The sequence below is a fragment of the Herpailurus yagouaroundi genome, unplaced genomic scaffold (assembly GCF_014898765.1).
Source record: "Herpailurus yagouaroundi ecotype Mexico unplaced genomic scaffold, PumYag 183, whole genome shotgun sequence".
Classification (NCBI taxonomy): domain Eukaryota; kingdom Metazoa; phylum Chordata; class Mammalia; order Carnivora; family Felidae; genus Herpailurus; species Herpailurus yagouaroundi.
The window spans coordinates 5,634,387-5,660,832 of NW_024412414.1; the positions used below are offsets into that span (position 1 = coordinate 5,634,387).

Consider the following 26,446-nt stretch of genomic DNA (forward strand, 5'->3'; position numbering starts at 1 on the left):
CTAAAATGTAGACTCTGAATCAGAAGTTCTGCATTGGGGTCTGAGATTCTGCTTTTCTAACAAGCCCCCTGGTCCACAGACCACTCTTTGAGGAGCAAACGTTCATGATGCCAAAGGAAGATTTGCAAACATCAACAGGCTAAATCATCCATTTTGGGGGGCACCCAGATATCTTGACACTTAGGGGCACTGCACCATAGATTGTGAATGGACGAGGAAGTTGGTCTTTCTTCTGCAAAGCAGGTGTGAAGAGGGAAGTGGGGAAGGAGGGCAGGCATGCCATCTAGACTGAGACACATTCTCAGGCAGAGCAGGGAAGAGTGGGGATGGAAACAGGATCTCCTGCTGATTCCCTTGTACTTTTCCTGCCTGCATACCCCCAGGGGAAGCCTTTGTGTACCCCAGCATGGGGAGGCCCCCTGTGAAGACCACTTCTCTGAAGGATGCTGAGATAGTGTTGGCCATCATTTCAGACAGAGTGCCTGTTTATGCAGGTGGGATTGGACATTTCAAGGACGAGTTTGAATGGTCTCAAGAGTCTACTGGGGGTAAACCCTGAGTAGTAAAGTTTGTGGCTGGGTGGCTGGTGGCCTTAAATTCCATGCTAAGGAGTTGGGCTTAATACTCAGAAGCAGGCTGTGGGGTGTTTCGAGCAGGGAGTTTGTGTGAGCAGAGTGCTGTGGGGAGACTGAGGTGTTGAGTAGCTTGTGGGATGGCAGGGAAGGAGTTAAAGCAGACAGACAGCTGCAGCGACAGCACAGCACTACGGGTTTGAAGATGAGGTTGGCCATAGTTATTGGGATTTGGCTGTGACTTTTATCTCTACCTCCCCAGCTTTTGAACTTTTGCCCTGGTTGCACAGATCTGGTTTGCGGTCAGTATTTCCTGGAGGGTGGGTGACATTCCTCTAGGGGTACTTGAGATGTTTATGCATGGACCTCAAGGTGATGTAAAGTGGAACACAGATGTGGCCTTAAGTAACACTGAAACCCAAGAGTTCCCCCCCCCTCCCCCCCACATATCCCCTTCTCAGCCTCTCTCAGGCCCGACTGCATCTGGAGAAGGGTTTTAGCGCCTTGCACACTCCCATTTTCCTTTTGTTGGTAGAGAGCAGGCAGCTTGGGCTCAGGGCCTTTGGTAAGCATCGGTCTCTGGATAGAATTTTACAAAATTTTTGTTTTCGTTGAACTCATTTTCCGTGCCCCAGGATGGCAAGTGGGCCTAGTTTTTCCCTCAGCGTAGTGACACAAAAACGTTCACTTCAAGTAAGTTCATTTCAGTAAAAAAAGTGAGCCAATTCACTAGATCATGTGGAAGAAACAATAACGTTGGCGGCATATGGATATGGCAAAAACCAACGTGGTGACATACAATGATTCACCTTTGGGAAACATTGGGTTAGACCACGTGACAAGAGCCGCCCTGTCCTTGTGCCAGTGCCTGCAGAAGCTGGGGTCCGGGCACGCGGAGGGTGGCGGCGGGGAGGGGGCTGCAGGAATTGCAGTGCCTAAGACGGGGCCTTGGGTCAGCCGGGCGGGTCCCACTGCTGTCCCCCGAGCACAGCCTAACGCCGCTGCGCCTTGCCTCTGCCCGCAGAGATCCGCACGCAGCTGGTGGAGCAGTTCAAATGCCTGGAGCAGCAGTCCGAGTCGCGCCTGCAGCTGCTCCAGGACCTCCAGGAGTTCTTCCGCCGCAAAGCTGAGATTGAGCTCGAGTACTCCCGCAGCCTGGAGAAGCTGGCCGAGCGCTTCTCCTCCAAGATCCGCAGTTCCCGGGAGCACCAGTTCAAGTGAGAGGGGGCCGGGGCCTGGGCCGGTGGGAGGCAGCAAAGCACAAAGGAGGCTGAGCCTGGGTTACTGACCTTTCTGTGCCTGACTTCCTCCGCGTGAAGTGAAGATCCAAATAGTTCCCACGCGGGGAGGATGCTGTAGGGAATAGATGAGAAACACAAGAGCCGTGCTTAGCGCAGACAGTAAATGCTCAGTAAATTGTCTACCGCTATCCCACTATGCACCAGGCATTGTACTAGTCTTTATTTGGGCCAGCGTGACATCCCTCCCACCCCCCCCTTTTCAGGACATCCTGACTCTACCCAGTTCTCTTTTATCTGGGGGTCAGCCAGCCCACTTCCCCATTCCTTCAGCACAGTGACCTCAGAATCTCTTCTCCGTGGAAGTGATGCTCAACGCATCCCCCTTTGCTACTCCTCTGGAGGAGCCGTGCCCAGGTTCTTTTTCTGCCTTGTTAATTTATGATACGCAACGTCCCGGGCCCTGATTTCTCACACTCCAAACTTGGGGTTTGTGAGCTCGGATCTGCTCAGGCACTGATGTGGCTGGCCGAGTCCGCCAGCGACAAAACCGCTTTGTCCAGAACCCGCGTGGGGCCAGCCTCCTCAGTGCAGGTAGGAGGTAGCAGCCGCTCAGGGGCAGCGTTCGCTCCGCAGGGCGGCGCTCTGCAGCCCTCTCTCCCGCTGTCACGCTGCCAGGACCTCCGCCTCCTCTACCTGCTGTGTCTCCAGCCAGTCGCCCTCAAGGCAGGGCATCTGCAACTTACTTCAACCGCCTGCCCCCCCCCCCCCCCAACCCCGACCCATTCCTCCTTCCTCTGGGTTCCATCCCGTTTTTCTCTCTACATTAAAAAAAAAAATGTGGTAAAATGTATGTAATATAAACTCTACCGTGTTAACCATTTTTAAATGTACGATTATGTAGTGTTAAGGATACTCATGGTATTGTGCATCCATCACCACCATACAAACCCCGTAATGCTTTTCCTTTTGCAAAGCAGCATCACTGTACCCATCAGACACTAACTCCCCATTTCCTCTCCCTCCAGACCCTGGCAGCCACCATTCTACTCTCTGCCTCTACGGATCTCACTACACTAGGCACCTCATATAAGTGGACTCATACAGTAGTTGCCCTTAGGGACTGGCTTCTTTCTCTTAGTATAACCTCCAGGTTCTTCCATATTGTAGCATGTGCCCTTTTGAAGGCTGAGTAATATTCTACTGTATGTGTAGAGCACATTGTAGTTATCCATTCGCCTGTCAGGGGACACTGGCTTGCTTCCACCTTCTTATGTATATTTTGTTTGTGTACTGCTATGGCCAAGGAATGCTCTTCCTTTAAATTCCCTTAAACATTTCCTTTGGTCTGTGCCACACCATGTAACACTCACTTTCGTGCGGATTGCTTTATCAAGGGGCAAAAATTTATTATATCTTTGCAAATACCATGCTTGGTTTTTTTTAACCAATTTCTATTCAAACTTAGGCTGCAGGAGGAAGCTTCTATCAATAACCTCCTCCCAGGCAGTGTCTAGGCCCTTTCACACACATAATCTCATTTTTCTGATAGATTTTTTTGAGAAAATGTGCTCCCCCTCACCTCCTAAATGATGAAGGTAAAATGCTCATTGTATACAATTTAGAAAATACAGACAAATAGGAGGAAAAAAGTCACTCGCAGAGTCCTGCCACTCAGAAGCAAACATGGCTCATGTTTTGGTGCCTTCTCTTGCCTATCTTTTAGTAATAGCAACAGCAATGACAATTTATTGAGTGCGATAACCAAGCACGTTGTGCTGGGTGGCTGTTACTGGCCTATCTTAAAGATGAGGACAGTGAAGCTCTGAGAAAAGCAGCTTGTCCAAACGTGTCTGTGGACCAGTCATTGCAAAGAGACAGATTTGAATTGTCATTTTCCTTCTGCCTCCTTGGCTTCAGATAAGAAAGGGCCAGGGTGCAGCCTGAGAACAGAGATGTGGACGCTCCACTAAAACCACAGATGCACGCACGGAAACCCTTGTTTCTGGCTGAGCTGTCACTGGAGCCATCCAGGGCTGTGTGGTCAGGCTGTGGCCTCAGCTCCTGCCAGTGTCCTCCCTTCGCATTTTCAGCGTGAACATGGGGGAAAGGCGGGGGAGCAGGGGAGCATGGGCAGGGGTCCCCTGTTCCTTCGCATTGCCTGTAATGAGCTCGCCCAGCCCCTCATGGGTTCATTAAACAGAGGCCACCAGACGGAACAGGAGCCCCAGCTGGCAGTCGGGCCAAGCAGGCTGCTTGACACACTATGAAAGTCTAATTAGGGTGTCGGCCCAGGCCAGTGCAGCTGGCATAGGCCCTCCGCACGATGCTAATGCAGCTTTGGAAGCAGGAGTCTCTAAGGGATGCCTGGATTTGCCCTTTGACCCCAGGGCCAACCAGTGCTGACCTCTGGCTGCCTCTCTGGAGCTCAGTGGACAAGATCTGTGCTGTGCTCTGGGTCCTTCGTCCTGCTGTCCAGAGAAGGCTTGTCTTGCTGTCTTACAGATACTTCATTTAAGAGTGTCCATCTCTCTGGCAGGTAGCCTCTCAGGGCCTTGAGGGAAGGGCCTAGATCTTGTTAGTTTATTCCCAGTGCAGTGGGCCCAGTGCCAGACAGAGATGGGTGGGGGGGGGGGGTTGTGAATGAGTGGGAGTAAGGAAGGGAGGGCAGAAACATACTTGGTGTATAAAGCCTGCTGTGGCTGAGAGATTTTGTTTAGAGAGAGAATTGATTTGCCCAAGATAGGGAATTGATTTGCACAGCAAATGAGTGTCCGAACTGGGATGGGGACCGTCAGTCCATTCGGCTGCTGTAACAAAGTACCACAGACCATGGTGGCTTATAAACCTATTTTGCACGGTGCTAGAAGCTGCAAGTCCATCACAGCAATCATTTGATGATATTTTCTTTCTTCTGTTTTTTATGTTTGATTGTTCATCTCTCTTCCATTAGACAGGAAATTCCACTATGGCAGGAACCGCCTGTCTTGTTTACTACTATAAATCAGGGCATGGCACCTGGTAGGTGCTCAGTAAATATGGCTAAATAAACAAACAACAAATCCAGAATATTATGGGCACACAGAGGAAGCACCAGGTCAGACTCAAGGAAGCTTTCAAGAGGAAGTGACATCTACACTGAGCCCCAAAGAGCAAGCAGGTAGCAGAGTTCAAAGGACGTGGTGCCCACCTCAACCATCCATACCAACCGTGGGCATGCCCCAAGACATGTGCTTGTCTCTCAAGAGAAGGTACATTATCTGAGAGCAGGGACTGTGTTCTAATCATCTTTGTGTTTCAGCACATGGCACAGTCTAAGAAAATAAGACATCCTCAATGTGCATAATGTGATGGTAGAAAAGAGACAAGTGATGGTATTGTTCTCCAGATGTTCAACCTACCCCAGGTGAACCCTCAGAGCCATCACTTGAGCCTTTCTTTGAATTCTGTGCCACAGGGAGCTCAGGCCCAGTGAGTCCAGCCCAGATGGGATGCCAGTATGGCCAGGTTCTGGTTAGAGTCCTCTCAGCATGTAGACCGCTCATTCTCACTGTGTCTTCACATGGTGAGGAGAAGAGAGAGCAAGCTCTCTGTTGACTCTTCTAAGAACACGAATTCCATTCATGTGGGCTCTGCCCCAATCCTACTTATCTGCCAGAGACCCTACCACCTGAGACCATCACACTGGGCCTAGGGTTTCAACATATGACATTTAAGGGGACATAGACATTCAGTCCATAACAAGAACTTAGGTCTCTTGATTCTAAGTTCAGTCCTTCTCCATTTGGTCCTTATCTGCCTGGGCAATTGAAAAAAATGTATAGTTGTCCAGGAGGTGCTATGATGGAAATAAATATAATGCAGAGCGTTCTGGTTAGTATTATGTGTAACAGCAATACTTAGTCCCAGATCTTAGTAACTCATGGTTTAGTGGGTCAGGAATTTGGACAGGGCTCAACTGGGTGATTTTTCTACTTTATATGACATTGACTGGGATCACTGAGCGATATTCAGCTGGTGGCTGCTCTGGCTAGACAGTCCAAGATGGCTTTACTTAATGTGCTTTTCTGGGGATGGCTGGAAGGCTGGGCCCAGCTGGGCTGAATCCTTCCCCATGTAGTATCAGGACCTCTCTACCTGGTATTTCAGCTGGGTGTCAGACTTCAGACACCATAATCCAGGACTCTGAGAGAGCACTGGGGAGGCCCCATCTTCTTCAGTGCTAGGCCTGGAACTGGTACAACACCATCTCTTAGCCTGAGCTCAGTTTTAAGGAGATAGGAAATAAAGCCTTCCTCTTGTCGGAGGACTGTCAAAGGATTACAGCCCTCTTTCGTCTCCACATTGAACTAGAATAACAGTCAGGGAAGGTGCCTTGAGGAAGTGGCATTTAAGCAGAGACCTGGAGAATGAGTAAGGGCAGCTCTGGGGGCAGGGGGAGGAGAAGAGGGGCCAGTGGGGCTGGAACACCATGGTGGTGAGGGAGTGTGAGAAGCCACTGAAGCATTGTAAGTAGGCGGGAGCATGATCCCATTTCTGTTTTTTTAAAACTTTTTATGTTTATTATTTATAATTGAGAGAGAGAGAGAGAGAGCGTGCGCACAGGCAGGAGAGGGTTAGAGAGAGAGGGGGACATAGAATCTGAAGCAGGCTCCAGGCTCTGAGCTGTCAGCACAGAGCCTGACACGGGGCTCAAACTCAGAAACCGTGAGATCATGACCTGAGCCGAAGTCGGATGCTTAACCGACTGAGCCACCCAGGAGCCCCTCCCATTTCTGTTTTTGAAAGATGACCCTGGACTGGAGGGGGCATGAGTAGAGCAGGGGAGACGGGTGATGTGGGTGGTAGTATTGCTCTGCAGGTGGGTGTTGACGATTGTAGGGGTGATGACAGAGCAGACAAGGAGGAGTGGGCACTGCTGGGTTGTCTTTCAGAGGTAGGATTCAGGAAAAGAGGAATCAAGGATGTCTTCCACCTGAGACTTGACAGAGGACTTGAGAAGCACGAGGCAGAAGCTACCATCCTGTGCTGAAATCACCTGTGTTCTTGTCTATCCCCTTTTGACAACCAGTGGGCTGTGAACTCAGAGATGGCAGAGACAGTGGCTCTTGACCTAGGGTCACTTAGTACCTGCTTTGGCATCTGGTTGGCACACACTACATGTTAGTTGAATGAATGAACAGAGATCAAGTGGTGATTGGAGTTGCTCTGACGTGGGGCTGGTGGGAGGCAGGGAAGGGGACATCTGTCTTCTGGCTGCCTTATGAGCTTGGTGAAACCATTCAGGCAAAGGGTCACCCACTCCTTGTGCCTCATGCCTGGCACAGTGTTGTTGAGAGGACAGAATGTGGGCTTTATGGTGCTCTCCCTGACTGGGCAGTCGGGACTCTAGAGCATCAGTTTACAAAGTGCGGTCCTGACCAGCAGCGTCACGTGGGGACTTGTCAGAAATGCAAAATCTCGGGCCTCCCCCAGACCTGCTGAATGACAAACTCCAGAGGTGGGGCCCAGAAGTCTGTATTTTAACAAGCCCTCTAGGAGATTCTGATGCTCATTCATATTTAAGGGCACCCACTGCAGTGGTTTTCCAGATGATAAATTAGTCATAACTCACTTTTAGGCCATGCTAGCCTTCTAGACCCTTCCTCTTCCCCAGAGTCAGGTCCGTAACCCACAGTCCTTTCCCAGCCAGCCCTGGCCTGAGCTTGGCTTGTCCTTTGCAAGACCTGGAACTGAGTGCCGTTCCTGAGCAGGAGTGTGGTGCGGGGGGCAGCACACAGGGGGCTTAAAACTTGCCTCTGGGGTATGTGGATGTCCTTGAAACAAATTGAATAGTTCTAGGGAGCCAGAGGTTTCCTAGGACTAAGACTTTTTCTCCCTCAGTGGAGGGTTTTCTAAGACATCAATACACTGATATGTCTAGGGGTGAGGGCAGGTTTGGGGAGGGGACATGAATGGAGTTAGGAGCAACATACTCCCTCTTAAAGATTCCGAATACCTGTTAGGGGATAGAAGGCTCTGAGTGGTTCTGCAATAAATGAGCCTGTTGATTTCTTTCTGAAAGCTATATGATCACAGAATTCTCCCTCCCCTGAAATATTATTATTTCACCAAACTAGCACTGCTTGGGACCCAGTTTGAAAAGCCCCATCCTAGCCCAGCTCCAGATTTCCATCTGGAATATTAGCACCACATGCAAATAGTGCCCTGTGTATGAAGTGATGTCCTCTTCTATCCTGACACCTTCACAGTTTTTGATACCTCTCACTTTCCATGGGCTATACCTGAGAAAAATGCTTTCTCTAGCCAGTTGTTGATTGCTGCTATTTGGACAGCTGTGGCGGGGGGTGGGGGGTGGGGGGTAGGGTGGGGTGTGGGGAAGGCAACAGAGAATTGTATTCAAATATGTTTAAAGTTGGGAAAGTCAGATTTTGGAAAGAACTGGGAGGTGTGTGGCTAGCTAATGAATAATGCTTAATAGTCCACGTGAAGAAGGTTTGGAGCATCTCTTCACGGAGCAGTTGGGAGGGAGGATTCCAGCGAGCAACTAACGTTTTCTCGCAGATGTAGTATTTCCCTAAAAAGATGCTATAATTTAGGTTTAGCCTTTCAGGTGAAACCTAAGCAGAGAAGCACTTTGGTAGCAGGTAAATGGAGCCTGTCAATGGGCTGAGGATTCAGAATCAAAAGGTTTGCTTAGACTGAGGTGGGATGAAGGAGAAGGTCCTCCAGGTGGGTCTCCTGTCTCCATTCATAGTCACTACTATTACTATGACTAGTATCACACTAGTAATAGCTTTCCGGTAATACTTCCCAGGGTTGATATTCTTCCAGTACCGTGTGCCAGCCACACCTTTCCTGATCGCTCGGTGCTGTGCTGTGTGGGTTGTTTAACCCTTCAGATACTCATCACATGCCAAGTGTTCTACTAGATCTTTTGCATGTATGGCCTCATTTGACTTTCGTGGTAAACATGGTGACCTTTGAGGCAGGTACTATCCTGCCTTTCTCATTGAAAACATTGAGGTTGAGAAGTTAAGTCATTTGCTCAGAGGGACATGGCTAGAGCAGGTATGTGGCAGAGCTAGAATTCTGACCTTGGTTTTTTGGGCTCCAAAATGCAAAACTGCTTCAAACTGCATGACTTTGGGTATCCCGTCACCTCTCTGGGATAGTTTAGTGTTTCCTGAGAGCCATCCATCGGTCTAGACCAGTCCTGCATGTGTGGGTGTTGAGGGTTCCCTTCTCTCCTCCTGAGCAGGTCTGGCTCATCCCAGCAGGGCCAGCTCAAGGCTTGCTTCCTCTGGGAAGCCCCTGCTGTAGACCCCAGGCCCACAGTCAACTGCTCTTCCTCTGGCCTCCCATGGTGATCTGTGTGTCACTCACATTATTACTGTCAGATTACCAAGGAATGTTCCAGTTCATATGTCTGGTTCTCCCACTTGAGTCTGATGGCTGCTTGAAGGCAAGGGGTCATTTCTAGTCTCTCTCTCCCTCTCTAATCAATGATAGAAGTTCTTTTGAATGAGTAGTTGAAAAGACCAAGATATTACCAAATACTTCCTTTAAACATATGAAGGAAATAGACTTACTTTGTGTGACTACAGAAAGGGGAGAGGTGAGGTCCAAGGATAGCATTTTCAGAGAAACTGTTCGACCTAGAGAACATTCCAGTAGCCAGAGCTGTCCATCAAGGAAAGGGCTGCCTTGAGGATGTGAGCTCCCAGTCTGTGGAGGGGTGCACACAAAGATCCAGTATTTTAAGTGGGCATTTCTGCAACATGAGGGCTGGTCAGACCAGATTGGTGTTGCTCCAAATGAGGGTGCGATCACTGATAGCACATGAACCATAAATATTGAATTCTTTAATTCTCTTTCAGTCTCTGTGGTTGGCTCAAGGAGACAGTCTCAGTTTGGTTACTAGTGTGTTGCTATGCCTCTCTAATCTCCCCTTTCACAAATAGAGAGCAGACCTCAGGCACCAGCATCTCCCTAGGATTGAATGATGCTATTTTGTTTTCCTTGAACTTACTTCTTCAGTTAACTTTCTATTTATGGCAAGTGATGCTGGTTTTTTAAAATTTTATTTTAACTAAGACTGGGGAAAGTCCTTTGTAAATAAATTCACTTAAGTAAAAAGTAAATAATTAACAGGGAGGTATTAAATATGGTGGGTTTGCAGGAAAGGCAAAAAGCCTGAAGCCCATGTAAGACTGCCCCCGGAGTCATTCTAGCTCCTTCTGGAGAGTGAATGTCTTGCATCACTACCCTTTCCATCTTCCACCTTTCTGTTTTCATTGCTGGGAGGGATTCTAAAGCAGGAATCTCAGCCTAAACCGTGGTTTTTGCAACAGCTACACCCCTTTTTCTCCTTCCAGGTTTTCCCTTCTGGCTCTTTTCTAGATCCTACACCAGCTTTCCTGAAATCTTCAGAGACTATAATTAGCAACTTCCAAAGTATTAACCAGGATGTGGTTTATTTATGCTTTATATAAATATATATGTGCATATCATTTAAATTTTATTCTAAAAATGAAAAATAGATGATGTAATAAAGGAGATTTCATTTTTTATTTTTTTATGGCCATTTGCATTTTATTTATAACTGCATTTGAAAGCATGCTTGCCATTCCTTGTTGGGCATTGTGGTGTTTGCTTACAATCAGGGGAAGAAGCCTATTGATTCCTAAGCCCATGACCCAGTCTAAGCCCACTCACCTCTCCATTCACTTCTAGAAATGATGTCCACTGTTATCTTTTTTTCTTTAATATATACTTTATTGCGAAGTTGGCTAACATACAGTGTGTACAGTGTGCTCTTGGTTTTGGGGGTAGATTCTCGTGATTCATTGCTTACTTACAACACCCAGGGCTCATCCCAACGGGTGCCCTCCTTAATGCCCATCACCCACTATCTCCTCTCCCCCGCCTCTCCAATCAACTCTTAATTTGTTCTCTGTATTTCTGAGTGTCTTGTATGGTTTGCCTCCCTCCCTCTCTGTTTGAAATTGTTTTTTTCCCCTTCCTTTCCCTTCCCCCATGATCTTCTGTTAAGTTTCTCACATTCCACGTATGAGTGAAAACATGATATCTGTCTTTCTCTGGCTGATTTATTTCACTTAGCATAATACCCTCCAGTTCCATCCACATTGCTGCAAATGGCAGGATTTCATTCTTTCTCATTGCCAAGTAGTATTCCATTGTATATATAAACCACATCTTATAAAGGGGATTGTAACAAGTAGGAATGTGCAGGGGTTTACTTTTGACTCAATTCCATTAGACAAATAGGGTAATAATGACCTTGGAAGATTATATAGTACCTTGCTTACACATTGCAAATTACCTCGCCAGCCTTAGTTGCTTAAATCCTCCCAAGAATCCTAGTGGAGCTGGGAGTCAAAAAGGTGTCATTATCTCCATCTGACACACAAGAGACCTGAAGGCCAGACAAGGTGAGTCCTGATTTAGGATCCCCGGGTGATCAGTAGAAGAACCAACCAGAGGAGACATAGGTCAGGGCTAGCACTGCATATACAGTGGTGTGCTCATTTTGCAGATGGATAAACCAAGGCAAAGGGGTTTGTAGGGAAAGAGAAGATGAGGTTGGCCGGGCTTTGCCCATTGAGGTAGAGATTTTCATTCTGGTGCCAAGAATATTTTTAGCAAGTTCAAGGGGGGAGCTCAGAGGTGCTGCTGGACACCAGACCCAGTGTGCCATCACTTTGAGGTGTGAGAACAAGTGAGTGAATCAGCCTGCTCCAGGGTGGAGAGGGAGTCCCAGGACCATTTGCACTGGGTCTTGAAGTATACATGGGAGTTTGCAGTGGGGGAGGAAAACCAACACTTGTGGAAAGCCTACCATGGGTCATATATCTATATACATCCATCGTTGGAATTTCCGAATAACCTAATAAGCTGCTAGTGGTAATAATAGTGATTATAACAACAATAATAATTATCATATGCTGGGTTTGATGCTAAGAGCATCCCATGAATTACCTCATTCAGTTCTTAAGGTGCCATTGTGAGGTAGCCGTTATCAATCCTATTTTACAGATAAGGAAAGAAAAGGTCTAATTAACTATCCAAGTTCACCCAGCTGGTGAAGGACAACTGGGATTTGAGCCCCAGCCTTTGACTCAGCACTGAAGCATGGGTAAGCAGATCCTGCCTCAGCCAGGTGACCCAATGGATGTAGTCCTTCCCCTTCCGAATTATGCTTTCTCAGGGTTGGCATCAGCCAAAGATAGCTTCTAGTCAGTGGATTTCAATTCATTCTCCTTGCCCTAAAAACTCACATTCACCATTTGTCGTGGTGGCTCTGAGGCGAAGCCCCAGGATAAACTCTTCCTCTTCACCTGGATGGCTCCTCTGCTTCCCACCTGGCCTCCCTGCCCCAGTGATCTCATCATTGGCCCACTTAAACCTTCATTCAGCCTTGACCTATGTATAAGATCCTTCCTGCCACAGCTGCCTCTGCTTCCACTGTGCCTTCCCTCAGCCCTGCTCTAGACAGCTAACCCCAGAACAGCCCATGTCCTATATGACTTTACAGCTTCACACTACTCAGGCTTCCCTCTGCCTGCAGGATGCTCCCATCTTTTCCCTTTGCACCTCTTCTGTGTACTTCAAGGCCCAATGCAAATGTTCCTGTGACTTTCCCTCTACCCTGAGGCAGAATTAGCTCCTCCCTCCCTCCTCTGGGATCCCATTCCTTACACAGCATAACACAGTACCCTCTCCTGCTTCGCATCCCTCCTCCTTTTTTCTGATAACAGCATTGAGATTTTCCTCTGGGGACTCATCCCTGAGCTATGGTGAATCTGTAACTGGCTCTGAATCATCTTGGTCGCAGAGCTTTAATCTAATAAAATGTAATTCCAGGACTTTTAGTGGACTGATGGGGGGTGGAGGCTGTCTTTCTACTGGGATTACTGGCAGCCAGGGTATTTTTGGTCTGTAGAGGGCCTACCTGAGAGTGAAGCCAACACAGAGAGAGGAAAGCAGAGCCAAGAGATGGGGAGAGCAAGACCAGATCCTGAGAACATCCTTTGAGCCCCTGGGTCCAGCTATTCCTGAGGCCAACCCCCTCCTCTTCCTTTATATATTTTTTAAAAATTTTTTTCAACGTTTATTTATTTTTGGGACAGAGAGAGAGAGAGAGACAGAGCATGAACGGGGGAGGGGCAGAGAGAGAGGGAGACGCAGAATCAGAAACAGGCTTCAGGCTCTGAGCCATCAGCCCAGAGCCTGACGCGGGGCTCGAACTCTCGGACCGCGAGATTGTGACCTGGCTGAAGTCGGACGCTTAACCGACTGCGCCACCCAGGCGCCCCTTCCTTTATATTTTTTGATTACAATGTTTTATCCTTTAAATTTTTCCCTACTTCCACTTACTATCATTTTTGCTTAAGCCAGCCTGAAGTATATTTGTCACTTAAATTAGAGGAATTCTGACCAATAGCTGTAATAATTCTTGGCTTGCATTAATTTTACCTGTTAGACTGTGAGCCTTCTCAAGGCACATCTAGTCATCTTTTCAATCCACTGTGACTAGACTGTCCCTAGCATGTGGCAGATGTTTAAAAAAATATTAGAAGAGCGAGTTAAGTGAACAGGTGAATGAATGGATGAATTAGATTCTGCCAAGGACTCTGGAGGAATACAAGGAAATACAAGAGACTGTTCCTGCCTTCAAAGGGCTTCTAGAATAAGCAGAGGATCAAGCCCCATACATGTGAGTGGCGATTGATCAGCTAAGCAACAACATAAAAGGTGTCCAGAGGTGACCATCTGAGAAGATCGAAATGTGTGATTTAGACAGATCTCAGGTAATCCCTGAAGGAAAAGCCTTTTGAACAAGACTTCAGAGAGTGGGCTTTTGCCATGTGGAAAGGGTAGGGGAAGGCATTCAAAGTGAGTGAAGACAGAATATGCACAGGTGCCAAGGCAGGAATGCCCACGAGCTGGGAAGAGCTAGCTACCCCCTTCCTGGGTTTCAGCAGCCTCATTGTCCTGTCATTGAAGATGGGACGAAAGGGTCCTGCATAATGGCTATTCACCGTCGTCATTTTTGTGCATCTTGTGAGGTTTTTCAAATAATTAAGTTGGGGAATTGGGAACAAAAAAGCCTTTGTCAGCTCATGTGTATGCATTTTGGTTTTGGAAAATAACAGTCGATATTGTTAACATTTGAAGACCCTCACTGACCACTGAGTTGCTCATCCATCCATATGATAGATGAAACAGCAGAGCCTCAGAGAGGTAGAGTGACAAGCCCAAGGACTCACAGCTGATTAGCAGCAGAATCTAACCAGAGTCAGAACCTCTCCAACTCACAATACAATGGCCTCAGTTTCCTTGGGAGGCAAAAAAAAAAAAAAAAAAAAAAAAAAAAAAAAAAAAAGATAAATGAAGAAACCCATCCCTGGTTCAGAGCTTCATCCACTGCCTGGAGAAGGTTTCTGCAAGCAGAGAGGGGGAGGTGGGAGTGGGGTGGACCGGCCTTGGATGCCAGTTAATGGGGTCAGACTTTATCTTCTGTATCCCAGGTCCATTCGCTCCTCTGATGGACCACATGAAAGACGCCTGAGTGATCATGTAAACTGTTCTGGGGCTCCTGATCCACTTGGGGCAGCAGCCTATTGTGGGTTGAACTGTGTCCTCCCAAAATTTACATGCTGGAGTCCTAACCCCAAAACCTTAGAATGTGACTTTATATGGAAATAGGGTCTTTGCAGAGATAATCAAGTTAACCTGCACATAGGGTGGGCCCTAATCCAGCACGACTGGTGTTCTTATAAAAAAGGGAAATTTGGACACAGACACAGGGAAAACATCATGTGAACTCGAAGGCGGAGATTGGGGTGATATGTCTATAAGGCAAGCAACACAAAAGATGGCCAGCCAACCACCGGAATCCAGAAGAGAGGCATGGAACAGGGTCTCCCTCACAGCCCCCAGAAGGAACCAACCTTTCTGACACTTTGATCTCAGACTTGTAGCCTCCAGAACTGTGAGACAACACATTTCTGCTATTTAAGCCTCCCAGTGCAGTGCTTTGTTACAGCAGCTGTGTACAACAGTACCCAGCCCAGACGCTCATCCTGGCCTTGAAGGCCCCAGCTCATGCTACCTCTCCAGCCTTGTCTGCACCCCTGGTTACCTCCTCTCTGCTCTCTGGCCACGCATGCCTTCTCTCTGTTTTACAAGGCGTCCGTGCACACGGAGCCTTCACACTTACTGCTGGAATGCTCTTCTTTATCCCTGTGTTACACCGAAATCTGCCCATCCTTGTGAATCCAGCTTATCCTTCTGGATACTTTTCATCTCTTCAGCCAACTGTGTGCCCTGTCCTTCCAGAGAAACAGTGGTGAACACGATAGACATAAGCTTGAGAGGAGTCAGAGACCAGAAGCAGAAAGTAAATGAACAGGACAAATCTCAGGAATGGGAGTGCAGTAATAACAATAAAATAGGGGTTTGTGCTAGGGACCAGGGAGCCCCTGAGGGTCAGGGAAGGCCACATGCGGGAGAAACATCTCAACTGAAGCCTCGATGGTAAGAAGGACCAGCATGGTCAACAGATGCTCACTTCTACCTCCCTGGGGTGGGGTAAGCCCCCACTATAGACCCTTGAGGTACCATGCATTTCTCCTTCATAGCCCCTATCACTGATGCAATTTTATTTCTTTTTTTTTTAATGTTTATTATTTATTTTTGAGAGAAAGAGACAGATTGTGAGCAGGGGAGGGGCAGAGAGAGGGGGAGACACAGGATATGAAGCAGGCTTCAGGCTGTGAGCTGTCAGCACAGACCCTGACACAAGGCCCAGACTCACGAACTGCGAGATCATGATCTGAGCTGAAGTCGGACGCCCAACTGACTGAGCCACCCAGGTCCCCCGAAATTTTCTATGTATTTATGTGATGACTTGATTATCACCTGAGGCCCCCACTGGACTGTACACTCCATGAATGAGGGAGTATGACTCATTTTGCTTACCATTGCCTGGCACATAAGACGGCACTCAGGTCATATTTGTGGACTTAATGATTCATGCTCCAAGTAAGGGCGATGAATTCCAAATCCTGCTCAGGGCAGCTTAAGTAGCAAGAGGTTATGCTTACCTTTTGGGCCCTGGAACTAATTGAGGGAGCCTTTTTTCAGGGGCAGCTTTGCTAGCAGTCTGCTGAGCAAGCCAGCGTAAGCCCCAAAAACGTCCTAGAAGGGAGCAGGAAGCCAGAGGCAGGGATTTGGCATCTTGGTGATGGTGTCAGCTGCAGGAGCTTGCCTCTCTCCCAGAGGAACCACAGTCCCAGGGCAGTAGATTTGGATTCATCTGCAGCGTGGGGCTCTGAAGGCCTGGAAATGGGTTCTGTTTGCAAAGCGGAATTTTCCGGCCCCCAGCTGAGAAGCAGGAGAAGCTGGCTCACTGCTAATTTCATTTCCCTAGCTCACCAGCTTGGCAAGACCTTGCTCCTCTAAGCTGCATTCTCTTGGAGCCTCATACCCAGCAACTCTAGCCAAAGAAAGAAAGCTGTGACTCACCAGAAATTTTCATTGCTGTTTTCTGGCCAAAAAAGAAAGAAAGAAAAAGAAAATATATATACATATGTATGTGAAAGTTCTCACATACATATGTATATGCCTGCTGCTTCTGCCTGCTGCATAGATACTGGGATGCACGATTGGAAAAGCAGAAAGGCTGCTCAAGATGTGCCTTAGAGTAGAGAGCGCTGGCCAGGTTCACTGTGACACCTTCCAAAAGTGTGGCTGCAGCAGGCGAAATGAGTGCTGGAATGGAGAGCTGGGTTTCAGGCCAAAGGGGTCCCACTCTCAAAAGGGACAAGTAACCCCCTGGAAAAGGAAGGCTGGTGTCCAGCTCTTCCATGTGTCTTTGGGTGCTTCTTCCTGGGGTTCTGGTACAATCCAGATGGCCAATGGGATGGTGATCGATGTGCTGGCTGGAGCCTTTGACCTGTCCCCTCCTCTGCTTTGCTTCCTGGACTCCAGCCACATTGGCCTTTATTCAGTTCCTTAAATGCACCAAACTCCCCCACCCCATCATGAACTTTTGCCTGTTCTCTTCCCTTTGCCTGGGCCCTTGTCCCCTGAGCCTCCCCTCCCACCCCCTTACCAGGCTCCCGCCCTCTTCCTTTAGAGTCCAGCCTAAAAACTGCTTCCTCAGAGATACTTCAGGGACCCCCAGGCCAGGTCCTCTTGTTATGGGCTCTCCTGGCACCATTTTCTCTAGCACTTCCTGCAGTTGTAACTTGACACACATTTGCAGGATTTCTTAAGCGGTGTCTGTCTCCCTCACTATACTGTAAACTCCGCGGAGGCAGGAACTGTGTCTGTGGTGTTCAAAATTACATCCCTGGGGTCTGGACCATATGAAATATTCAATAAAAAATGTATTGAGTGGATGAACTGCTGAATGAATGACCATGGAGCTGTTTTCTGGTGTTTAATCCCAAGGCTAATGGTACCATTTGAGTAGCCAGAATTCAGAGGTTATGCACAGACCCGCATAAAGTCACGTAGGCAGTGTGGTGGACCCAGGTGAACACTCACCCTCAAGTCCAGGCAACTTTCTGTTTTGCCATGTTGGGTTCCATCTGTGGCTCTTGCTTCTTCTTTCTGACATGGTGAGAGCCTGGTACCATTGTGGCCAAGACCATGGGTGGCAGCTTTCCACAAAGCAGTCAATTCCACCCCTGATCCTGGCTGTGGACAGCCCTGTTCCCGCCCCCACCCCCTGCCCCAGCCAAGCCTTGTAGTCTATTAATGAGCCGCCCTACACAAAGGGAGCCAGGGCTGGGAGAAGGTGAGGAGAGCAGAACAAGCAGTCTCCCATTCTGGGATAGACCAAGCGCACGGGCCTGCTGGGATGGGATAGCCTATAATGGCCATCTTAGGTAACCAGGGGGAGGGGAGGAGCCCAGCCCTGTCCCGTCCCTCCAGCCTCAGCCTTGCCAGGCCTCCTGAGGATTTGCCTCTTCTGCCATGTGGTCGTGCACATTTGTACAGGGTTCCATGTCATTCCATGGTTTCAAATACCATCTGAGTGCTTGCTACCACCTTCCCCATTTGTTTCTCTAGCCCAGATATCACCATCCTGGTACTCCTTAAGCCCTTTAGACTTGTTGTGTTCAAACGGAGTTCCTCTCTGTCCCTCCCTGCCTCACCACTGCTCTGCTTCTCCTCAGCTTAGCAAATGCCACCCCTGCTCTCCCAAGGTGCCCAACCGAGGAAACTTGGGAGTCTTCTTGGACATCTCTTCCTCCCTCCCCATCCGCATCTCAAACTCCATCCGGTTAATCTCCAGACCCAGTCTGTTCACTACCTAGGTATTTCTTGAATCCTTCATCTTTTCTCTTGGCCCCCTTGAGCCCGTCCTCCACAGAGTAGCCAAAGCTAGAGTCTGCAGATGCAGTTTTACCCGTTCACTCCCCCACTCTAGATCCTTCGATGGCTTTCCACTGACCTGAGGACAAAGCTCAAACTCTGTAATGGAACTTATAAAGGCCCTTGGCTATGTGGCTTCTGTCTGATTCTCCAACCTTCCACATTCCACCCCAGAACGCCATGCTCGAGCCCCACTCGACTGTGTTCTACTCACCCACATGCTCTCTCTGGCCTCCCTCTGGGCCTTTGTTCACCATATTTCTCCATCTAGAAAGCTCTGTCCTATCCAACTTCATTGCAGCCTTTGGTTCTTAGTCAAGAAAGTGCTTCCTCCGGGAAGGGAAGCCATCCATCACCTCACCACCAAATGTGGGCAAGAGGGCCCTCCTCTGCTCCACACCTCCTTCTCATGACCACATTTATGAGGCTGTGTCACCATCTTCTGTTCCTCCCATGTGGCTCCTCACTTGAGTGGAAGGCATGTGGGGGCAAGATCTCGCCTGCTCTGGTCCCCGCTGCATCTTCAGCACCTAGCTGTGCCTGGCCCGTCCACACAGACTGCAAAGAGAGCCTGGGAGAACCAAGACCCTCGTCTTCCCAGCAGCTGCTCACTTTAGCTTGACAAGTCCTTGGTTGTTTCGGGTAACTTTCTTCCACTTGCCTCCACTTGTCCTGCCTCCCTGTGGGACTCCATCGGAGATTGCAGAGATTGCTTCCTGCCCACAGCTTCTGATGAGAAAGGGCTGTGCTGGCTTTCTCTGACCAAAGTCTCTCTGACCATGTGACCTCATTTCATAGCCCCCAAGCCATCCCAGCACTTCTTTACCCTTTCAAAATCACTTGCCTTCTTTTTCCCCCACCTGAAATTCACCTTTTGGCTGTGACTTCCATAAATTTTGTACATTTAATTCCCTGATGCTGCTCAATTTTTGCATCCCAGACTGAGCTAAGCCCCTGAAGTAATTTGAGTAACAGCTCAATTATCTCATCTCTCCCTTAATCTTTCCATTTCTATCAGGAAGCAGTGAAAAATGGGATGTGCAAAGTATTTTCTGCCCAACCTGATTCTCCCTTGCAGTTGTTATCTCGGTTTGTGTCATCAGCATCTACTCAGTTGCCTGAGATCTGCACCTTGGAATCACTCTACTTTCCTCCATCCTTCTTCTTCCTCTCTATTTCCAGGAGCTCTCCATGATGATCTGTGCTCCCTTGGAGGTGTCTCAAGTCCTTCCTTCTCTGGCCACACTGCTACCCACCCGGGCCCTCATCATCTCTCTCTTTTCCTAGACTAAGGTCACCTCCTGACTAGTCGTCCTCTCTCCAGCCCCATGCCTCTGTCCATCCCCATCTATGCTGCCATACACTCACCCATCTATGAGTCTACTCATCTATTTACCCATCCACTCATTCACCTACCCATTCACTCATACACGCATCCACCCACTTATTCATGTATTTACCCATCTACCCACCCCTTTATCCACTCATCCATCCATCCACCCATTCATCTATCCATCTATCTATCCATCCATCCTGCAGTCTGCCCTCAGTGATCTAAACACACTTTGGTTAAATCATACCTCTGCTTATGTAACTTTCATGACTCCTCACTGCCTATAGCAGGCATTTTTAGCCCTGGATGCACATTAGAATCCTACAGAAAATGTTTAAAAATTACCAATACTAGGGGCGCCTGGGTGGCTCAGTCAGTTAAGCATCTAACTTTGGCTTGGGTCATAATCTCATGGTTTGTGAGTTCGAACCCTGCGTTGGGCTCTGTGCTGACAGCTCAGACCCTGGAGCCTGCTTTGGATTCTGTGTCTCCCTGTCTCTCTGCCCCTCCCCTGCTCGTGCTGTGTCTCTCTCTTTCTCTCAAAAATAAATAAACATTAAAAAAAATGCCAATACTAAGGCTTTACCCCTGGAGATTCTGATTTAGTTGGTCTTGCATTGGGCCTGGCTCTTGGTGTTTTCTTAAAGCTCTGCAGGTGATTCTAATGTATAGCAAGGTAGAGAACCATGTGACCTAGAGGATAAATTCCAAGCTCATTAGCTTGGCATTTGTTGCTCCCCACAATCAAGCCCTTAATCTGCCCCTCCAGCTTCATGTCCTACCAGTCCTCTCTTAACATGTTTGAAATTCTGGCTCTATGGAGCCACTTCTCTATCTTTGTATCCATGGTGCCCTCTGCCTACAATTCTCTCTCTCTCTGCTCCTCTGTTTGGAAAACTCCTACCCATTTTTCAAGACCCAGCACAAATGTGTTCTTTTCTCATGGAAATTTATATAGCATCTACTAGGAATCAGGCACATCCCTGGGCACTGGATGTGGTGCCTGGAACAGAACAGTCTCTTCTCTGGAAGAACTTACGGTAGGGTGAGGGATGGGGATGGAAACTGCTTGAGGCAAATGTTCTCAAACCTGAGTGTGTTAGGATACCCAGAGGGCTGGTTGAAACACAGATGCTGGGCCTACCCCTAGGGTTTCTTAGTAAGTGGCCTGGGATGGCCCTGAGAACTTGCGCTTTCAACAAGTTCTCAGCTGATCCCAATACTGCTGGTCCAGGTACCACAGTTTGAGAACCCGTGCCTTAGCGTTTGACCACAGGTGCACTCCCTGTGGAGGTATCATTGAAGCTGAGACCGAGAGGAAGAGAAGGAGGCAGTCACAAGAAGAGCAGGGGCTCACGCATTCCAGATGGAGGGAACAGCATGCATGAAGGCTCCAGGTGGGAGGGAACCTGGCACAACGGAAAAGGGGAGTGTGTGCCTGGGATGTGGAGAGCACAGGGGAGAGTGGTGCCTTCTCCAACTTCTCAAGTGGAACTGATGCTCTGTGTGTGTCTCTGTTATAGCACTTTCTCACCTTCCACTGTAATCCTTTCTTCTGCCTCAGCCACTTGAGAAGGAGCCCCTCCAAGGCACGTCTGTGTCACGGTCACCCACAGCCCATCTGAGACCTGATGCTGAGTAAATGCCAAGGGAATTGGGCTGGGTGGTTGAATTTTTTCGTGTTCTAGCTTTTTCTCTAGGTTACAAGCAAAGAAGCAATTTGTTCATTTTTTTTTTTCCTGTGGCAGCCTATCTTCCTTTTTCTTTAGGCATTTTCCACCGTAACCATCCTCGAAACCAAACTCCTTTCTCCCGGATTCGTGCTAGCTGGGCAGAGTTTTAGCCCATTTGGTGACAGCCAGAAAATTCCTTTTTCTGTCCTCACCTGTCCTTCCCAAGCTTAGGAGTTGCAGTGGGGTCTGGGGCGTGGGGGTGCTGCAGGTGCCCAAGGCTGTTGGAGCCGCACCCCCGGCACATCCCCTTGGCTGTGGGAGGATAATGTGGTCATAGAGTCAGCACAATTCCCTTCCTCAAAATCACTGGTAGTGGGCAGCTGAGCATATCCGTGGCCGGCCCTCTGGGGTGGCCCACCCTGAGGGCCCAAGGGGAGAATGCAGGTCTGGGACTATCTTAGAGGCCAGCACCTTAACATGCAGATGGTCTTCTCCCCCACATCCTGCCTTTTCCAACATGTCCTTCCCACCCTGGGAAGTAGAATAAGGGAAGAATCAGGGCCAGAGGGCAAGAACACAGCACAACAAACACCACATGTGGCAACATGAGATTATCGGTTTCTAATCACCCTTACTTCTTTCTTTTTGGAGAGTAGGGTATATATATGTGCACACATATATGTATATACATGCCTGTGCATATATACATATATGTGCATACATATACATGTGCACACATGTGTAACTATATGCATGCATATATGTATATATGTGTATACATATAATATGTATACGTGTGTGTGTACACACACACACTCACACCCTTTACTGAGGCCAACAGAGGGGCCTTTGGGAAAGTGTACACAAGTGAGAGATATTCCCCCATTTCCTTTTTCAGAAACATCCTATTTCTCATATCCCATTTCAAACATATCTCTATGGTATGTAGATATCTGGTTCTCAGACTTTGGCTTGAATCAGAATCCCATAGAAGGTGTGTTAAAACCTGGATTGCCACCTCTAGAATTTCTGATTCAGCAGGTCTGGAATGGGGCTTGAGAACCTGCATTTCTAGCGAGATCTCTGGTGATGTTGCTGCTGGTCTGAGGACCACACTTTGAGAACCCCTGTTTTAGCAAAATGCCCGGCTGGAGTCTGCTAAGACCTATCAGTTGTTACGGGGCGGGGGGTGGGGGTGGGGTGGGGTGTGGATTTATTTGTCTTGTATGTACTTTACTCAAGCATCCCATTTGGGAAGATGGGTTGACATCCTCCCAAATACAGAAGCTGAAATCCTAACAAGCCCCCAGCTCCACTGGGAGATAAAGACATGTGTCTCCAAGAGACCAAGACACAGAAGCTGGCCCTGGAAGAGGACAAAGGGGCTGGGGGAGTCAGGGAAGGGTCCACTTTTGTTTTTCCACTGCATAGTTTTAGCACTAATGGGAGCATTTCAAGCACAATTGGTTGAGTATTTCTTAGCCCCACGGAAGGCAGCTTCTGCCCAGAAGGGAGTGATGCACGTAGCAAATTCCACATGCAGTGGGAGAGGAGAATGGGATAGGACTTAGAACCCAAAGACCTGGGTTTGGCCCCAGCACTGCTCTGGGACCTTGGGGGGGGATCGCTTTACTAGCTGTAAATGTGTTCCAATGAAACTGAACTTGAAAGGGCCTCGTGAAGTTCAAAAGAGCTATAGTGGATGACAATGCAGAACACTTGTGTGGGTGACAGTTCCAGTGAGGCCAACCTGAGCTGCCTTGGTTTCCACAGGAAGGACCAGTACCTCCTCTCACCCGTGAACTGTTGGTATCTGGTCCTGCATCAGACCAGGCGGGAGAGTCGAGATCATGCCACCCTCAACGACATCTTCATGAACAATGTCATCGTCCGCCTCTCACAGATCAGCGAGGATGTCATCAGACTCTTCAAAAAGGTGGGCAAGCAGGCCACTCTACCTGCTCGGATATCTCTGCCCCAGGCTGGCCATGGCAACACTGCCAGGGTGCCAGGGTGGGATATGGTTTGTGGAGATGGGACCAGGAGGGGAGGTGTGTTGAAGGGTGCAAGGGGCCAAGGGCTGGACATGGTGTCCCAGACTCTGAGTCTGAATCCTAGATATGGGTGGCCTCAGCCATTTCCACAACCACTCCCACAAAAATTAAAATGTCTGCATGGTTGGCAAATACTACATGTTCATTGTAGGAAATTTGGGGAAATGGACATGAGCGCACACACACACACACACACAAATTTAAAATCACTTGGAATGGTACCACTCTGCAGTAATCACTTTGGTGCCATAGGAATTTCTTTAAACATATAAATGCAAATACAGTTTTTGTAAGTTCTCATATCTATACATCTCCAGTATACATTTCCCAAATGACATGAGACTGCATATATGACCTTACTGTCTTCTTATGTCACCTAACAAATTACATAACACCGTATGGCAAAATTTTCCCAAGTCAATAAGTATATTTCTGTACCACTTTTAAATTATTCCATAGAATTTCATAGATTACCCTCATTTATTTAACCAATCTTTTATTGTTGAACACTTAGCTTATTTCCATTATTTTACTCTTAGAAATAACACTACTGTGAGTGTCTTTGTATATATACTTACGTCACGGTCACTGCTATTATCTTATGGTCGGTTTCTGCAACAGGAATTTTTGGGTCAAAAGTTTGCTCATTTTTAAGACTTGTAACAAAGTGCTCAGTTGTTTTCAGAAAGGTTTTACCGATATAAATGCCCAGAAGTCAGGTGTGCAGGGAACAGTCACTTGTATGAGCCCTGAGGCCTCTATATCCCAGGCCTCTCGCGCAGTGCCTGGCAGACAGTAGATGATGTGTGTAATGTTTGTAGAACTGAACCCACCTTTGTGAACTTCAGTGTCCTCTCTGTAAAATGGGCTGGTCCTTTGGCTTCAGCAAGCCTCATCTTCTGTGTCCTATCAAATGGTTTTAGGGTCAACTACTTCCCAGTAGTACATGTGAAGGACAGGGAGGCGTTGACCAGGGTGTGGTCTCTGGGTCCAGAGGTTTTAAATTTCTGGGTTCATAGGTTCACAATCCTGGTTCCATTATTTATCAGCTGTGTGTGTGTCTTTGGGTGTTATTACTTTAACTCTGTGCCTCAGTTTCTTCATTTGTGAGATGAGGATAAAAAGACACACAGGGCCTTGGGGACGATTAAGAGAGTGTTAACTCTTTAAAAAAAATAAAAAGGAAAAAACAAAAATGACTATGGCATGGGTCATGATCTCATGGTTCATGAGTTCGAGCCCCGTGTTGGGCTTTGTGCTGAGAACGCTGAGCCTGCGTCGGATTCTCTGTCTCCCTCTCTCTGCCCCTTCCCCTCTCTCTCTCTTTCTCTCTCTCTCAAAAGTAAACATTAAAAAATTTCTTTAAAAAAGAGGGTGTTACTCCGAAGAAAGACATGGTCAGTAAGTGTTCAGGAAAGCTGGCTACCACTCTACCAACGTGAGTGTTATTACCAAAATTATTGAGCTCATCTTACTAGGCGCCAATTTTAGGGATTAGGTGACCTGGGATTGCTAGAGGCACAAGGAGGAGAACAAGTTGATTTGAAATGTAATAATCTCTCTGTGGTCTGTATTTGGGTTGTCCACTTTGAGGACAACTTCTACAGCAAAACGGTAATCACAGGCTAATTCCCTCCCACCACACAATATGTGCCGGTCCCCTCTTGGGGCAGTGTTTATGAAACGTGGTCTAAGTTTAATATTTGTGTGAGCAAACATAATTAGGAAGGTAAATACAGTGCAATAAAAAAAAAAAAATCACAGTGCTTTGCAAAACCAAACAGCTGATTCCGATCACTCGGTCTGGCCAGAAGCCCCCGCCTGCTGCCAGTGTCACATCTTTTTCCTGGGTGGGAGTGACTCACAGAGAAAGGGTCATCAGGGCCGTTAGGAAATGAAGGGTCTTTTTCCTGACTGAGCCCTGGGACAAGTGAGATAAATCTTTTCAGTTCTCATTTAGGCTGACAGCAGCCTCACTGGTGATGGAGGTTAACAGGGTAGAAAATAATGAAAAAATGTCGACAGCTGAGCTTCTGGCTGCCTTGTTACCAGGCCTGTGCCTGTGGAACAAAGGAAACGGCCTGGCCCCTGTGGGCCAGGAGAGAGCCGGAGAAGAGTCTGGCTGGCTGATTTAGCACAGCGCGGTCCCTTTGTGTCACATCAGTTATAGATAATCTCGGCACGGAGGCTGCACTCCTTATGTACTAATAGATCCCGCAGACCTCCAGCAACGGTGAGGCCGTCTCTGGTCAGACTGGGGAGTGGGATCGTCATTCACTCCATCTTACTAATGAGGGGGTAAAGCCTGAAAAACTGCCAGAGAACCCAGACTTGTCCACTTTGGGCCCATTTTCATCACCGGCAGGAAGCAGTATGGCTGGGCTTTTGAAGTTTGTCTCAGAACTGCCCCTCACTGACTTGTGAACCCGGGCCAATCTCTGAGCCTCAGTTTTCTCACCTAGGAGATGGAGGTGGTGACAGTGCCCACTCTAGGGGGCTGCTCTGAAGAGCAGAGGTCGGCCAAGTGCCCAACACAGGCCTGGCATCCAGCAGGTGCTCATTAAATGGTGGCTCTCTAGTGACCCTGAAGACTGGAGCCTCCTCCCTATTCCTGAGCTGGGTCCTAACACTCGAGGGGATGTTCCTTCCCCACCCACCAAGCCATGAGCTGCTCATGCATCTGCAGGAAGGGAGAAGCTTCCAGGCCAGCTGTCCTTCCTGGGTTTGGGTCTGGGGCAGCTGCTCTGCCTACCAGGTTCTCGCTGACTCAGGGTGCTCTTTGACTTAATAACTTACCTTCTCATGATTCTCCATTTCCCCTTGCAGTGCAGTCTGTTCGTATGACTAGAAGCAGCACTTCCCATTCCACAAGCCATCCTAGGATTCCTGCGGGCAAGTGGACATATGCACACAGGTGGCCCTTGCTTTAAGTATGAGATAAGGATCCGGTGTAGCCAAAGGAACTGGCTGAGACCTTAGAGGCCATCATGTTGGTCAGAGCTTTTATGGTTGTGAACAACAGAAACCCGACTCAGCTGACTTGAAGGAGGAAAGGGACTTACCAGCTCTCCAGAGCAAGGCTGGCTTTAGGCATGGGGGCTTCAAGGGCACAGAAGAACTCCCATCTCTCTGCAGCTCTGCTCCAGTTTTCTCTGTTTCCTCA

At 48.2% G+C, this 26,446-nt stretch overlaps 1 protein-coding gene across 9 annotated transcripts in view; it reads left to right on the plus strand.

Annotated features, from left to right (window-relative positions):
* Positions 1 to 26,446, plus strand: part of SRGAP3 (SLIT-ROBO Rho GTPase activating protein 3) — a 255,609-nt gene that overhangs the window by 117,040 nt on the left and 112,123 nt on the right. For 8 of the 9 annotated variants that reach the window (XM_040492089.1, XM_040492090.1, XM_040492081.1 and 5 more), the window contains exons 2-3: positions 1,597 to 1,789; positions 23,003 to 23,165. In XM_040492089.1, coding sequence (XP_040348023.1) covers positions 1,597 to 1,789; positions 23,003 to 23,165 — 356 coding nt within the window. Of the gene's footprint in view, positions 1 to 1,596; positions 1,790 to 4,868; positions 4,908 to 6,995; positions 7,001 to 23,002; positions 23,166 to 26,446 lie in introns of those variants that run through there. The other variant, XM_040492086.1, reaches the window with a different exon arrangement.